General features: G+C 50.7%; 1 protein-coding gene across 1 annotated transcript; it reads right to left on the bottom strand.

Moving 5' to 3' along the window:
• Positions 1–39: 39 nt before the first annotated feature.
• LOC127033117 (C-type lectin domain family 2 member D-like) lies at positions 40–5,740 on the bottom strand. Its single transcript, XM_050920921.1, has 5 exons — positions 5,647–5,740; positions 4,888–4,986; positions 2,166–2,293; positions 1,365–1,468; positions 40–145 (listed from the first exon to the last, which is right to left on the bottom strand). Exons 1-5 carry the CDS (start codon positions 5,738–5,740, stop codon positions 40–42), a joined length of 531 nt encoding a protein of 176 aa, XP_050776878.1.
• Between the last annotated feature and the right edge of the window lie 6,907 nt (positions 5,741–12,647).

Genomic DNA, 12,647 nt, shown 5'->3' with positions numbered 1-12,647 from the left:
CTCCCTTCCAGTGCAGTCCCTTTTCCCATCACATACACCTCAGGTTTGCCTACAGATCCACCGTCTTTCCATGTAGCACCGTGAGCTGCTGACCCCTTTCTCGTCATTCAGATACGCGCAGTCACCACCTCCTCTTATCTGAAACCTGCAACACAGAAGCCAGAGAGCTGCAGTCAGGCAGAGCCTGGGTATTTCACACCAGTCACAGCCAGGGGAGCCGTTCTCCACAGTGGAGGCCTGAGTGCGGAGCAGCTACTCTCACAGCCCCTCAAGAGCAGAGCTCAGGACAGTGGGGGCTTTGCAGAACCACTAATTGTTAGTGCCCCTCTATGCTGAGCAGCCCACGGGGGTGCTGGAGAATGGAAAGTCCCCAGCAGGACGGAGAGAATTTGAGAGACTAATTTTCAAAAGGGACCAGTCCTCTAACAAGAGGGGCAGACCCTCATCAGAACCAGATGACTGAGCAGGGAAAGTGGGGGGCACTTGCTCCTTGAAACACTCTGTGCAGAATCAAGATGACACTGAAAGAGGAAATTGCATTCAGGGTTTCCTCTTCCATTGATCTATAAAACTCCTGAGCTTTCCATTGAGAAGAGGGAAAAGAGTGTGTTTGAGAAGTTCCTTTGCGAAAGCAGGAGTTCCTTGTTTGTAACCGTCACATGACTCTCCCAGAGTTACTCTGGAGTGGAAGGTGGAGCTCTTGGGACAGCATGGCCTCTAAGGAGGTTAAGGAGGGTTCAGCACTGGTTCGGGGTCCTACAGCAGCTGGACTGCAGGGTCACACATCCTAAGGAGGGTACCAGACAGGGAGTCTGTACCCCAGAAGTGTGCCACAGAGGCCTGAACTAGAGACAGTGTCTGGTAGCTATTCAGGCCCAGTGGAGCTGGAAGCAGGGGGGATCCAAAGGTTGGGTCCAATACAGCAGAATGGGGACTGGCCGTGGGGGAGCACTGACCCAGCGCCATAACAGCCTGATTTTTCAAAGTACTGAAGTAACCCGGACCAGAGAAGTGGGGGGTCTCCATCCTCCTCTAGTGGCTGGCCTGTGTAAGAGCTTTATCAATCAGGAGGGGTTTTCAGTTAAAGAAGTGGATTCTTTAGCTCCAGTGACAGGGATGGTGTGTCTCAGATGAGGGCTGGGGAAGAACAGCGAGTGTCCCAGCTGAAATCCCAGCACACTGCAAGGGCACCTCTGGCTGTGGCTGGCTCCCATTGGTCTCTAATACACGCAGTACGTGAACGGACTAGGGTTGTGTCTGGCTGTTTTACTACCACTGAATGGTGGGTCCAGCTGAACTCAAACAGCTCAGACACCAGAATCCCCAAGCCCAGGGAATTAGTACAGAGGGTGAGACAGACTCACAGGTCGTTGAATTCAGTGCTGTTGGTCCATTTCCAGGGCTGCCCCTGCTCCCTCCAGAGGCCGATCCAGTGTTCATGGATATCCTTATGGCGCAGCAGGAACATCTGAAAGAAAGAGGGACAGCATGGATCAACCCCAGCTCTGGTGCTTTCCCCGCCCCCCTCTTCAGGGCTCTGAACTGCAGAGAATCCTAGTCACACACTGAAGGGGCTCAATTTATTTTTCAGAAGGAAACTGGATTTCCCCTTCCCTCTTGCAAAGCACAAGATCACCCAGGCTGTATTAACCCTCCCTGCCCCTGTGCTCCCAGTCACCTGTACCCCAAGTTCCCCTGGGCTGGGGGCAGCTGCCGGGTTTGTTTTCACAGAGCAGCTGCCGTTCCCCATAGCAAGGTAGGAGGTGGGAGTGAATCAAGCTGAAGTGGGAGGGGTCCATGTGAGAGGATCCCCCCCCCCCATCCTCAGCTGGCTGCTCCTTTCCCATCCCCAAAGCAGGAGCGCTACCTGTGTTCTCAGGCCCAGTCCAGCAGCCAGCACGCCAGGAGATGCCTGAGCCATCCCTGCCTTAGACAGGGGCTGTCTCCTTATTCGGGGAGGGGGCAGCTGAGAATGGGCAATCCCTGTGGTCACACACAGACAGCAGGGCCCTGGCCCAGCATTGAGCGGCTGGAAGTCCATTCGCTCTGGCCTCCCAGCACGAGAGGGGTCAGAGCTGCTCCTTGCCCCGCAGGGGCAGAGCCCACATCCTACTGCAGCAGCTGCTGTGCTAAGGACAGTGTATCCCAATTAGAGAGTCGCTCACCAATTCCTGCTCACTGTCAATCCCAGCCAAGGAGGCACCAAAGGAGGAGCAGAGTCTCTGAACGTAGGTCCAGCTCCCTTCAGTCTCGGAGAAATAGTAGCATTTCCCTCGGTACCCGATCCAGCCGTCTGTGCATGCAGGGGGGCACAGATCAGCTGATGAAAGCTTAGATGCCAGCACTGAGAATGAGAAAGTAACATGTGAGGTAAGAGCTGCATCTAGAATTGGGCATTTGACTAGTACAAAAATAATCGTTCAATTAACCAGTCAAATGTGTCAAAAACCGGTCAAATATTTTAAAATACCAATTTATCAGAACAGTAACAAACAAGAACAAGAGTTCATTGTCTCCAGGAGGTTTAGCTTTAGATAGATACTTATGCCTAATTTAAAAAATAAAAATAAAAAAAAAAGTACTTAACTGACTTATTTTAACTTAGATCAAAAAGCAAAACAATGAAAGGAAGTTCTGAAAAACACGCACACAATCAAAAAGGCAGGTGGACTCCTACCCCCAGGGTTCTTGCTGGAGTATTTGATACTGTGACTGCAGCCAAAGAGGCAGTCAGCTGACCGACATGCCACGCCTACTGCGATCCCCAGCCTGGGCCTGTCCACTGCAATCAGATGCAGGTTGACGGAGATGTTTGTCACAGTAAATTTGCCTGGCAGGGAGGATTCCAGGGACACTCCTAGCCTGGGAGGGACTAACACAGCTCAGAGCATTTCATCCCAGGCACAAGATCAACTGCTGGATGTTCAACCTAGCAACAAACAGCAGGTGAATAACAGAAGAATGTGCAGTAACTTTCACACAGGGACATGAAAGTCACAAGGTGGCATCAGAAACCGCAGCAGTAGGAAGTGACCAGTTACCTTGTCAGCAGGAATGATGTAACTCAATTCACCTCCTACCTGCAGACTTTTCTTTCCCCAAATACAGCAGCAAGAAGGACACTTGCTGGAAGCCCTCACACAGTGTAACCCTTTCAGTGCCAGGAAAGAACAGCAGTGGGGTCACCCATAATTGACATCCAAGAGATATTTGAGAGGCCTGATTAGTTGAGAGGAGTCCGACTCAAACCCCTCCAGACATTTTTGAGCATATCACCCTTTTTTTGCACCACCGTAACTGGGTAAGTGGTTTTAAAGCCTTCCCATGTGGCTGGCGCTCAGGGAGGAACGGACACTAAGTCTGGAAGAGTCAGGAAATCAGGCCACTATCATCAAAGAAAGAGCATGCACTCATCGCAAGCCATGTCTTGCCCTGTAGATTTAACTGTGCAGTGCACAGTAGTCCACACCCCTCCCCTACAGAACTGAGCAGAGAAGTCAGTGACTAACAGCTGATGGCACAGGCTGTCTCTACCATCCATCTCCAGGTCAGATGCCACGTGTTCTGCAGAGCTCTCTGCAATTGTAGGAGTGTAACCAACCCTAAGCTCACAGGTCCCGCCTTACACTGAGAGCCAGTGCTGCCAACTGCAACAGCCTGCCATTACACAGGGAGCCGGGATTCAGGGCCCATCTGCATCAGAGGAATTTGCACTAGTGACACAGTGACACAGTTCCATCAGGGCAAACACCTCCTGGAGATGCGCTAGAGCACAGGGCCGGCACTTCTGTTTAGGGGACCTAGGGGGTCGCCTAGGGCGACAGGATTGGGGGGGGGGCAGCATTTTGCCACCCTTGGCAGCAATTCGGCGGCAGGGGGTCCTTCCAAGCTCTGGGTCTTCAGCGGCAATTCTGTGGCGGGTCCTTCACTCACTCCGGGACCCGCCGCCGAAGTGCCCCAAACACCGGGAGCGCGGAAGGACCTCTGCCACGGGTGCCAAAAACCCTGGCGCCGCTCCTGCTGGAGCAGTGTGGCTCACTCTGGTAACTCCTGCAGCGAACTGCACCCAGGCAAGCTCCTTTGTGTACCAGTGCAGTGCGTCTGCTTTGGGTCTGCACCAATTCAACTGCACGGATGTCATGACATCGGCACAGACTATTCCTAATGCAGACAGACCTGGATTCAATCCCCTCTGCCAGCTGCTAAACCCTCCTGGGGCCCACAGCTAAATCCCACCCCCCTGACCATCTTACAGCACCCGCCGCCCCAGACTACTGGCAGGTACAGCAGGGTTCATGTTCACAGCAAACACACGCCCTCTGCACTAGCACGTGCTGACTGTGCAGCCCGGGGGAGTGAATGGTGCTAAGTGACGCTTCATGGCCAAGATCAGTGATTGGTGGGTTTCAACACTGCATTGATGGAGGGGTCTAGACTGAATTCTATGGCTCATTTCAATAACACGGCAGCACCTGCTGCCCAGCCACAGGCATGACCTGAAGATGCAGGAAGGCCAGGCTCAAAGCAACACAGAGCAGGCAAAGGGCTCATCGCTGCTCTGCGCCCTGTCCCATGGGACACCCTGGTAAGTGACTGCTTCATGGTACATGGTAAAAGTGACTTGGACCCAAAGTGCTCAGAGCTGGGCTGGGGGGGAGCTAATGTCAGTCAGATCGTCCAACACAGAGAGTGCCCAGGTACAGGGGTCTGGGAGGGAGCAGGAGGAGGGTCATGAAAGAACATCCCCCAGGAATCCTCAGTCTCAAGGGCAGAAGCCAGATAGGCGAGGAAGAGAGAGTGATGGTGGTAGGTCCCAGGGGAATGGGATTCACAGAGATCGTAGAGGGAGGGGAGAGGAAGGGAGCAGGGTGGAAGCTGGGAACTCACCTCCCAGAGCAATGATGACGGCGATCAAAGCAGATGATACAACTATCAGTGCAACCACAACTGGTCCAGTCTGACTTTTCTTGCAGTTATGACAAGGTTCTGAAACACAAAGACCCCATCAGGCCGGCCACAAGGACTCGTCTCGAGCTGCCCTAGAACATGCCCAGTTCTGTCGATTGCTCCTTCTGTCAGACGCTCTGGGAGAGGAGCCCGGGGGCTCAGGCAGGCTGGGGCTGGCAGAACAGTCCCTCCTTCCCCTCAGCCCAGAGCCCTCCCTGGGCACCTCCAGCCAGGCTGTCACATGGCCTGGTGAGTCCAGGGGCACAGAGACAAGGACCCATTTGTTCTGGTTGCAGGACCTCAAGCTGCCTCCCCCTCCCCCCTGTGCCCCCTGCCAAGCGCTGGCTGGGTCCACACTGCTGAGTGCACCTGTCCCCTCACACTGGGGTCTCACACCGGCCATACACAGGAGAAGGGGGGAGAACAAACCAGGCAGAGATAGGCCAGGGCTGTCACAGGGGGTCTGACACATCCAGCCCAAAAGGCCCCTGCACAGACCCATGGCCACCGCTGTGTGCGCCAGACAGCAGCTGTGAGCCAGGGATCGGTGCCCTGAGAGCCACTGGGGGAGATCCAGTCCCTGTTGCCCACAGACAGGAGGTTGCTAGGCACTGGCTGCTGCCACTGAGAACATGGCCCCATGTGGGGCAGCCTCAGGGTCACTCTCCAGCCTGGTCCCAGGCGGCAACACCCCATTACCTGGCTCCACGCCAGCCTCCAGGTGTCCATTGCCATCAACACGCAACTCCTGCAACGGCACTTCGCTCTCAGCAGCCCCAGTTGCTGGCCCCATTGTCTCTCAGCGACACTCAGGCTAGAGACGCTGTTACAGGCGCTGGGCTGAGGTTGGCTCCTCTGTCTGACTGGGTCTGATCCAGCAGCAACGAAGTGGAGCCGGGACGGAGGTCCTGGCCCTGGTCTCCTCCCTGTTCCAGACTCTGCAGCTGATCAGAAAGCCAAGACGGACCAAGCAGGACAGGTCAGGGGTAGGGGGGTGATTTGTGGTTTCTCATTCCCTGCCCAGCAGCCCAACGTCCTGCCAGAGCTGATGCCACAATGATTACATAAGATAAGAACAGTCAGACTGGGTCAGACCAAAGGTCCAGCTAGCCCAATATCCCATCTTCCAACAGTGGCCAGTGCCAGGTGCCCCAGAGGGAATGAACAGAACAGGGAATCATCAAGTGATCCATCCCGTCACCCATTCCCAGCTTCTGGCAAACAGAGACTGGGGACACCATCCCTGCCCAACCTGGCTAATAGCCATTGATGGACCTGTACTCCATGAATTTATCTAGTTCCTTTTTAGAACCCTGTTATAGTCTTGGCTTTCACAACATCCTCTGGCAAGGAGTTCCACAGGTTGACTGGGCGTTGTATGAAGAAATACTTTAGTTTGTTTTAAACCTGCTGCCTATTAATTTCAATGGGTGGCCCCTGGCTCTTATGTTCTGAGAAGGAGTAAACAACAACATTTCCTTATTTACTTTCTCCACATCAATCATGATTTTTATAGACCTCTATCATATCCCCCATTAGTTGTCTCTTCTCCAAGCTGAAGAGTCACAATCTTATTAATCTCTCCTCATAGGGAAGCCCTTTCAAAACCCTAATCATTTTTGTTGCCCTTCTTTGAATTATTTAGAATTCCAGTAGATCTTTTTGAGATAGGGTGACTGCATCTGTACACTGAATTCAAGATGTGGGCGTACTATGGATTTATATAGAAGCAAGAGGATATTTTCTGTCTTATTATCTATCCCTTTCTTAACGAATCCCAACATTCTGTTCACTTTTTTGATTACACATTGAGTGGATGTTTTCAGAGAACTATCCACAACCTTAAACCCCATTGGCCACTCCAACCCCAAAGGGCTTCAGAGATCTGATCTGCTGTGGAACCCACCCATCAGCATCTACCCCTCCCATGACAAAGTTTGAATTTTCTGTAATTGTTAGGAATCCTACCTCTACCTCAGTTTCCCTCTGTACTCAGACCTGTTACTCAGTGAAGGGAAAGGGGTTAAGTCTTCTCTTGAGGGCACTACAGCACATAAGGTGTGGGTGTCACCTTGACGTCTGGGCTGCAGCAAACAGGGTCATTAAGGAATTGGTTGAAACGGACCCAGATCAACAAAGGGCTCAAAGAGACAATGGAAAAACCTCACTGACCAAAACCCTGACACCTACAAAACAAGGACCACAAGGAGGTTTTCCTCCCACCTCTCAGCAGGGAACCTGAGCCCAGACCAGCTTGAGGACAAAAGAATCGAGACCTAATCAGCAGAGGAGAAAGTGTGAGCTCCTGGAGGAAGCTGGCTGCTCTCTCCCACCACTCACAAAGGAGTCAGAGCCTGAGATGGAACCCACTATAGTCTGACCACTGGTTTACTCTGGTCCCACCTTTCTGTGGCTCTGCTAAGCTAAGGACTTCGCTGTGTGCCAGATGAATGACAAATCCAGCTGTTTTGAAAACGCTGCTTTAGTCACTGCAAACACTGGCTGGGGCACTGGTCCCTGAAGCCAGTAAAAGTCTCTGAGCAGGAGCCTATGTCAGTGTGAACCAGAAGGGCTGGAGCCCAGGGGCTCAGGCTAGGAGGCAGTGAGGCCCACTCTGAAGGGCACCCTCCAAGAGCCTGGGTAACAGCTGGGGTGCAGCTCTCATCCTGTGGATTTGTGACACCACCTCTCCCGAGCAGGGCCATCCCTAGGCATACACAGTATACAGCAGCTGAGTGGGGCACCAAATTGCCCCAAATTTCATGGTGCCCATGGCGGCTGCGTGCTGCATACGCGGCAGCACCAGCCCTGACGACCAGCCCTATCCCCTGGCCACATCCCACCCCCCAACGGCTGCGCCCACTGCAGGGGTTAGGGGCGTCCCTGGGGAGCCCCCGGGCAACTCCCTCCACCCCATCTCTTACCTCCCCCTCTGCTCTGCCCCCATTCCACCTCTTCCCCCAGCGACCCCACACTCACCGGCAGCAGCGCCGAGCGGAGCCACCCGGCCCCAGCCCGCTCCACTTCGCCAGGCACAGCGCTTCTCAGCGCCCCCCCTCCAGAAGCGGGGGAACAAGGCACATGGCGCGCTGGTGCCTGGAGCCGCCCCTGGCTGTTGGGACGCAGCTCAGAGGGGCATTAGGACGCTTCTGCCCATCAGTTCAAAGGCAAAGAAACAGGATCTGCCCTGGGCAGCCAGGGAACAACGGGGACGGGTTTTCTCAGTACAGAGAAACATCATTTTCCCTCCCACCCACAAAACATCCGCTCCCGTGATCTCGTCCCTGGGGTCAGATAGGGGGCAGGGCCTTCCCTACCCTGAAGCTCAGTCAGCAGTTTGAGGCTTGCAGAAGAGGCAAGCTGTCAGCTTTTCCATTAGAGCTATTATCTCTTTCACTTCCCAAATGCCAAATTATAGTCTGTATTTAATTTCAGTGCCACAGGGAGATTCATATCAGGGGAGGGTAGCTTCCCTTAAAATTAGCCGCTGGGGGAGGGATCACATGAGAAGAGCAATAGCCTCCCCCACACTACCAAGGGAGATCCCCCCTCCCCTCCATTCCCTGAGGCTTCAGAGGGGTTAATTCAGTGGTTCTCAAACTTTTGTCGTGGTGACCTCTTTCACATAGCAAACCTCTGAGTGCGACCCCCCCCTTATAAATTGAAAACACATTTTTATATAGTTAACACTATTATAAATGCTGGAGGCAAAGCAGGGTTTGAGGTGGAGGCTGACAGCTCACAACCACCAGTAATAACCTCATGACCCCTGAGAGGTCCTGACCTCCAGTTTGAGACCCCCTGGGTTAATTTAATTTTAGCACCCAGTCTCCATTCACATGCATGTGCTATTTTGAGCATTTCAGTTTTGACAACATAGGCTCATCCCAGATTCTGGACCAAGCTCAAATGCTCAGTTCGTGGAGTATGTACATAAGGATACTAAAGACAAACCCACAGGAACCGTCTCCAGTTTGTGAGGGACCTCATGGAGCCAGTCTCTAGGAAACAGATAAATGAATGGAGGTTAAGTCCATTAATGGCTATTAGCCAGGATGGGTAAGGAATGGTGTCCCTAGCCTCAGTCTGTCAGGGAGTGGAGATGGATGGCAGGAGAGCATTACCTGTCAGGTTCACTCCCTCTGGGGCACTTGGAATTGGCCATTGTCGGCAGACAGGATACTGGGCTGGATGGACCTTTAGCTTGACCCAGTATGGCTGTTCTTATGTTCTAACCTAAATGAACCCAAAGTTATGGAGACAGATATGAGTCAAGGAAGCCAGCAGAGTATCAGAAACCTGGAAAAATCTCTGACTGGATAGGCCCAGGTGTTTGGTTACAAGCTGAGGTGGTTCAAAAGTTTTGGATTTTTTTTTTAAGCAGAATTTTTTTTATTGTTTCTTTAAACAATCAAATACAGCAAGCAGCAAATATTTGGCACACACTTCTGAAACCTCAAACCATGTTCAGGTTTTGGCAGACTAATTTCAGCTTTTCAATTAAAAAAACCAAAACAAAGTTTGAAGGAAAGCAGACATTGTCCGTGATTTTTATCTGCTTTTTAAAAACCCCTAGTTTTCGATCCAGAAAAAGTTTTGATGGAAAATATTTGTCCAACCCTTTTAATGAGCTTTAGTGCCTTTTAGCAGTAGCTGATGCTGAGAATCAGTGATAAAGAAAGAAGTTTCTCAAAACTAGGTTTGTGCCGAGATGCGGAAGGTTTATTTTTCCCAGGGGCGCCTGTGGGGGGAGAGGAGGGAGCAAGTGGGGCAATTTGCCCTGGGCCCTGCAAGGGCCCCCAGGAGAATATATATTGCAATTTTTTCATAGAAGGGGCCCCCAAAATTTATTTGCCCCAGGTCCCCTGAATTCTTTGGGCGGCCCTGCGTGAGGGCGAGGACATGGGTGGGTGAACATGAGTGGGTACAGATGTTCCCTGACACAGTTTGGAGGAGGAATGATGGGTTGTTCTCCAGCTGGTCCAGGTGCAGTTTTTCCTCAAGGGAGAAGTCAGGTTAGATTCACAGGGTGTTGGGAAGATACATTCATCCAAAGATTGTGAGATGCTCCCGTACAACAGTGATGGGGTGTAGGAAGGACATAAGTGCCATAGAGCGATGTACAGCCTTGTCTTCACAATCCCCACCCTACCTGGCCTCTCTCATTCACTGTTGATGTTGACACCTCCAATCAGCCAATTATGTCAGCCTCCATTTCCCACCAAGCCCTTTCGTGCTTTCTGCCACGCAGCCCCTGACACCTGGGAGGAGCTCCCCATCAAAGCCGTCGCATTGGCCTCTTCCAAATCACCCTCAAAAACTCTCCTGGGCCGGAGAACCTGAAACCAACTTGACACTGGTTTGGCTACTGGTGTGTTGAGACCACAGCTTCCATAGAAATCCATGGTACACCCCCGTCTTGAATACTGCGTGCAGTGGTCACCCCATCTCAAAAAAGATATCGTGGAATTGGAAAAGGTTCAAAAAAGAGCAACAAAAATGATTGAGTCTGAAGTGACTTCCCTCTGAGGAGAGATTAATAAGACTTTTCAGCTTGGAAAAGAAACAACTAAGGGGGTGGAGTTATGATAGAAGTGTATAAAATCATGATGCATGAGGAGAAAGTAGATAAGGATGTGTTATTTCCTCCTTCTCGTAACACAAAAACTAAAGGTCACCAAATGACATTAAGAGGCAGCAGGTATAAACAGAGAAAAGTATTTCTTCCCACAACACACAGTCAACTTGTGAAACTCCTTGCCAGAGGATGATGTGAAGGCCAAGACACTAATAGGGTTCAAAAAAGAACTAGATAAATTCATGGGGGACAGGTCCCTCAATGGCGATTAGCCAGGATGGGCAGGGATGGTGTCCCTAGCCTCTGTTTGCCAGAAGCTGGGAATGAGCGAGAGGAGGTGGATCACTTGATTTCCTGTTCTGATCATTCCCTCTGGGGCACCTGGCACTGGCCACTGTCGGAAGACAGGTCACTGGGCTAGATGGACCTTTAGTTCTCATCATGCTGATGAATACAACTTTGTTGTTTCCCTGTGCGTCCCCACCCCCCATATGTTTTCTCTTGTTTTATTCTCAAATTTCAATCCCTTGAGGCAGGGACCATCCCTTTGTTCAGTGTTTGTACAGTGCTGGGTCCTGGTTCATGACAGATGATAATAATACAAGGATAGATAGATATAGGGATGGCTACCTAGACAGTTAGGCTGGTATCTATTTAACACTCGTTTCTTGTACAAGTCTCAGTGTTAATAGTTTTTTCTTGGATTGCCTCTAAGATGTTATGGCAGCATGTTTAGAGGATGGGCACTTTCAAGTTCTAAGATCGGGTTTTTTGCTAGCTACTTTTTCTCACATCAAAAACACCCAGCACACAGTTAGCTTTAAAATACAATTTATTTATACACATTAAGTATTCACAGGTATTAAACAGCATTCAAGAGTATATGCAAAGGAGGAAACACTTGAAAGATAAATAGAAAAGAATATACGTCTATTGTAGACAGTAGTGGTATCCGTGTCGGTCCCAGGATATTAGAGAGACGAGGTGGGTGAGGTGATCGATCACTTTTATAGGACCTGAAGAAGAGCTCTGTGTGGCTCAAAAGCTCGTCTCCCTCGTTCCAACAGAAGTTGGGCCGATAAGAGATTCCCTCACCCACCTTGTGTCTCTGTTGTAACACACACTTTATCCATTTCCGACACTAAGAAGGTGCTTTACCTCGCCCTTCTTTCCAAATCCTCACAGATTATTTGTTGTTCCATCACATTTACATGGGCAATCGCCAGATCTATATTATGGCCCTGATTCAGCAAACACCTAAGCAAGGGCTTAGCCTGTCTACTAAGGGCACATCTACACTTAAAAACGTTGCATCAATTCAGCTACACAAATGCAGCCACGTAATTATAGCACTTCAATGAAGACGCTCTGGGATAGCTCTCTCCTGTTGGTGTTGTTATTTCGCCTCCCTAAAAGGCAGTAGCTATGTCCCCGGCCAGCAGGGGGAGCTCTCCCTCTGACAATAGCCCTGTCTACATGGGGGATTAGGTCTGCATCACTCAGTCTACGTCCACACTACAGCTTTAAATCGATATTAGTAAAATCGATTTTATAAAACAGGTTTTACAAAATCGATTTTACGCGTCCACACTAGGGCACATTACTTCGGTGGTGTGCGTCCATGGTCCCAGGGTACCATCAATTTCCGGAGCGGTGCACTCTGGGTAGCTCAGTAAAAGAATAAGACCAATAACTTCGATATCTGTCCACACTAACCCTAAATCGATTTAGTAATATCGATTTTAGGGTTACTCCTTTCGTTTAGCTGGAGTACAGAAATCGATTTTAAGTCCCTTTAAAATCGATTTTAAGTGCCTTGTAGTGTGGACGGTTACAGCGTTAAATCGATTTAACGCTGTTTAAATCGATTTAACGCTGTAGTGTGGACCTGGCCTCAGGGAGTGGATTTTTCACACCTCTGAGTTACACCGATATAGAGCCATATTGTAAACCCGACCTCAGAGTCGTCCCATTGAAATGGAATTATTCACAGCAGTAATTAAAGTTAAACACATGCATAAGTGTTTCAGGGCCAAGATTAAGGCCAAGGCTCCTGAGAGGCACAGATGCAAGAAGAGAAGACCTGTGCGAAAACTGGACACCGCTTGGCACCTGGTCCAAA

Source organism: Gopherus flavomarginatus, chromosome 12 (assembly GCF_025201925.1).
Source record: "Gopherus flavomarginatus isolate rGopFla2 chromosome 12, rGopFla2.mat.asm, whole genome shotgun sequence".
Classification (NCBI taxonomy): domain Eukaryota; kingdom Metazoa; phylum Chordata; order Testudines; family Testudinidae; genus Gopherus; species Gopherus flavomarginatus.
Note: the sequence above shows the minus strand (reverse complement) of the source record. Positions and strands in the feature narration are given on the sequence as shown.

Bases quoted from the DNA above. Each gene is read 5' to 3' on its own strand.
- LOC127033117 (XM_050920921.1), bottom strand. From the start codon at position 5,740: ATGGGGCCAGCAACTGGGGCTGCTGAGAGCGAAGTGCCGTTGCAGGAG. The intron at 4,987-5,646 runs GTAATGGGGTGT...TTTGTGTTTCAG, and splicing joins GGAGGCTGGCGTGGAGCCAG to AACCTTGTCATAACTGCAAG. The intron at 146-1,364 runs GTGAGTCTGTCT...TCTGTGTTGCAG, and splicing joins AGCACTGAATTCAACGACCT to GTTTCAGATAAGAGGAGGTG.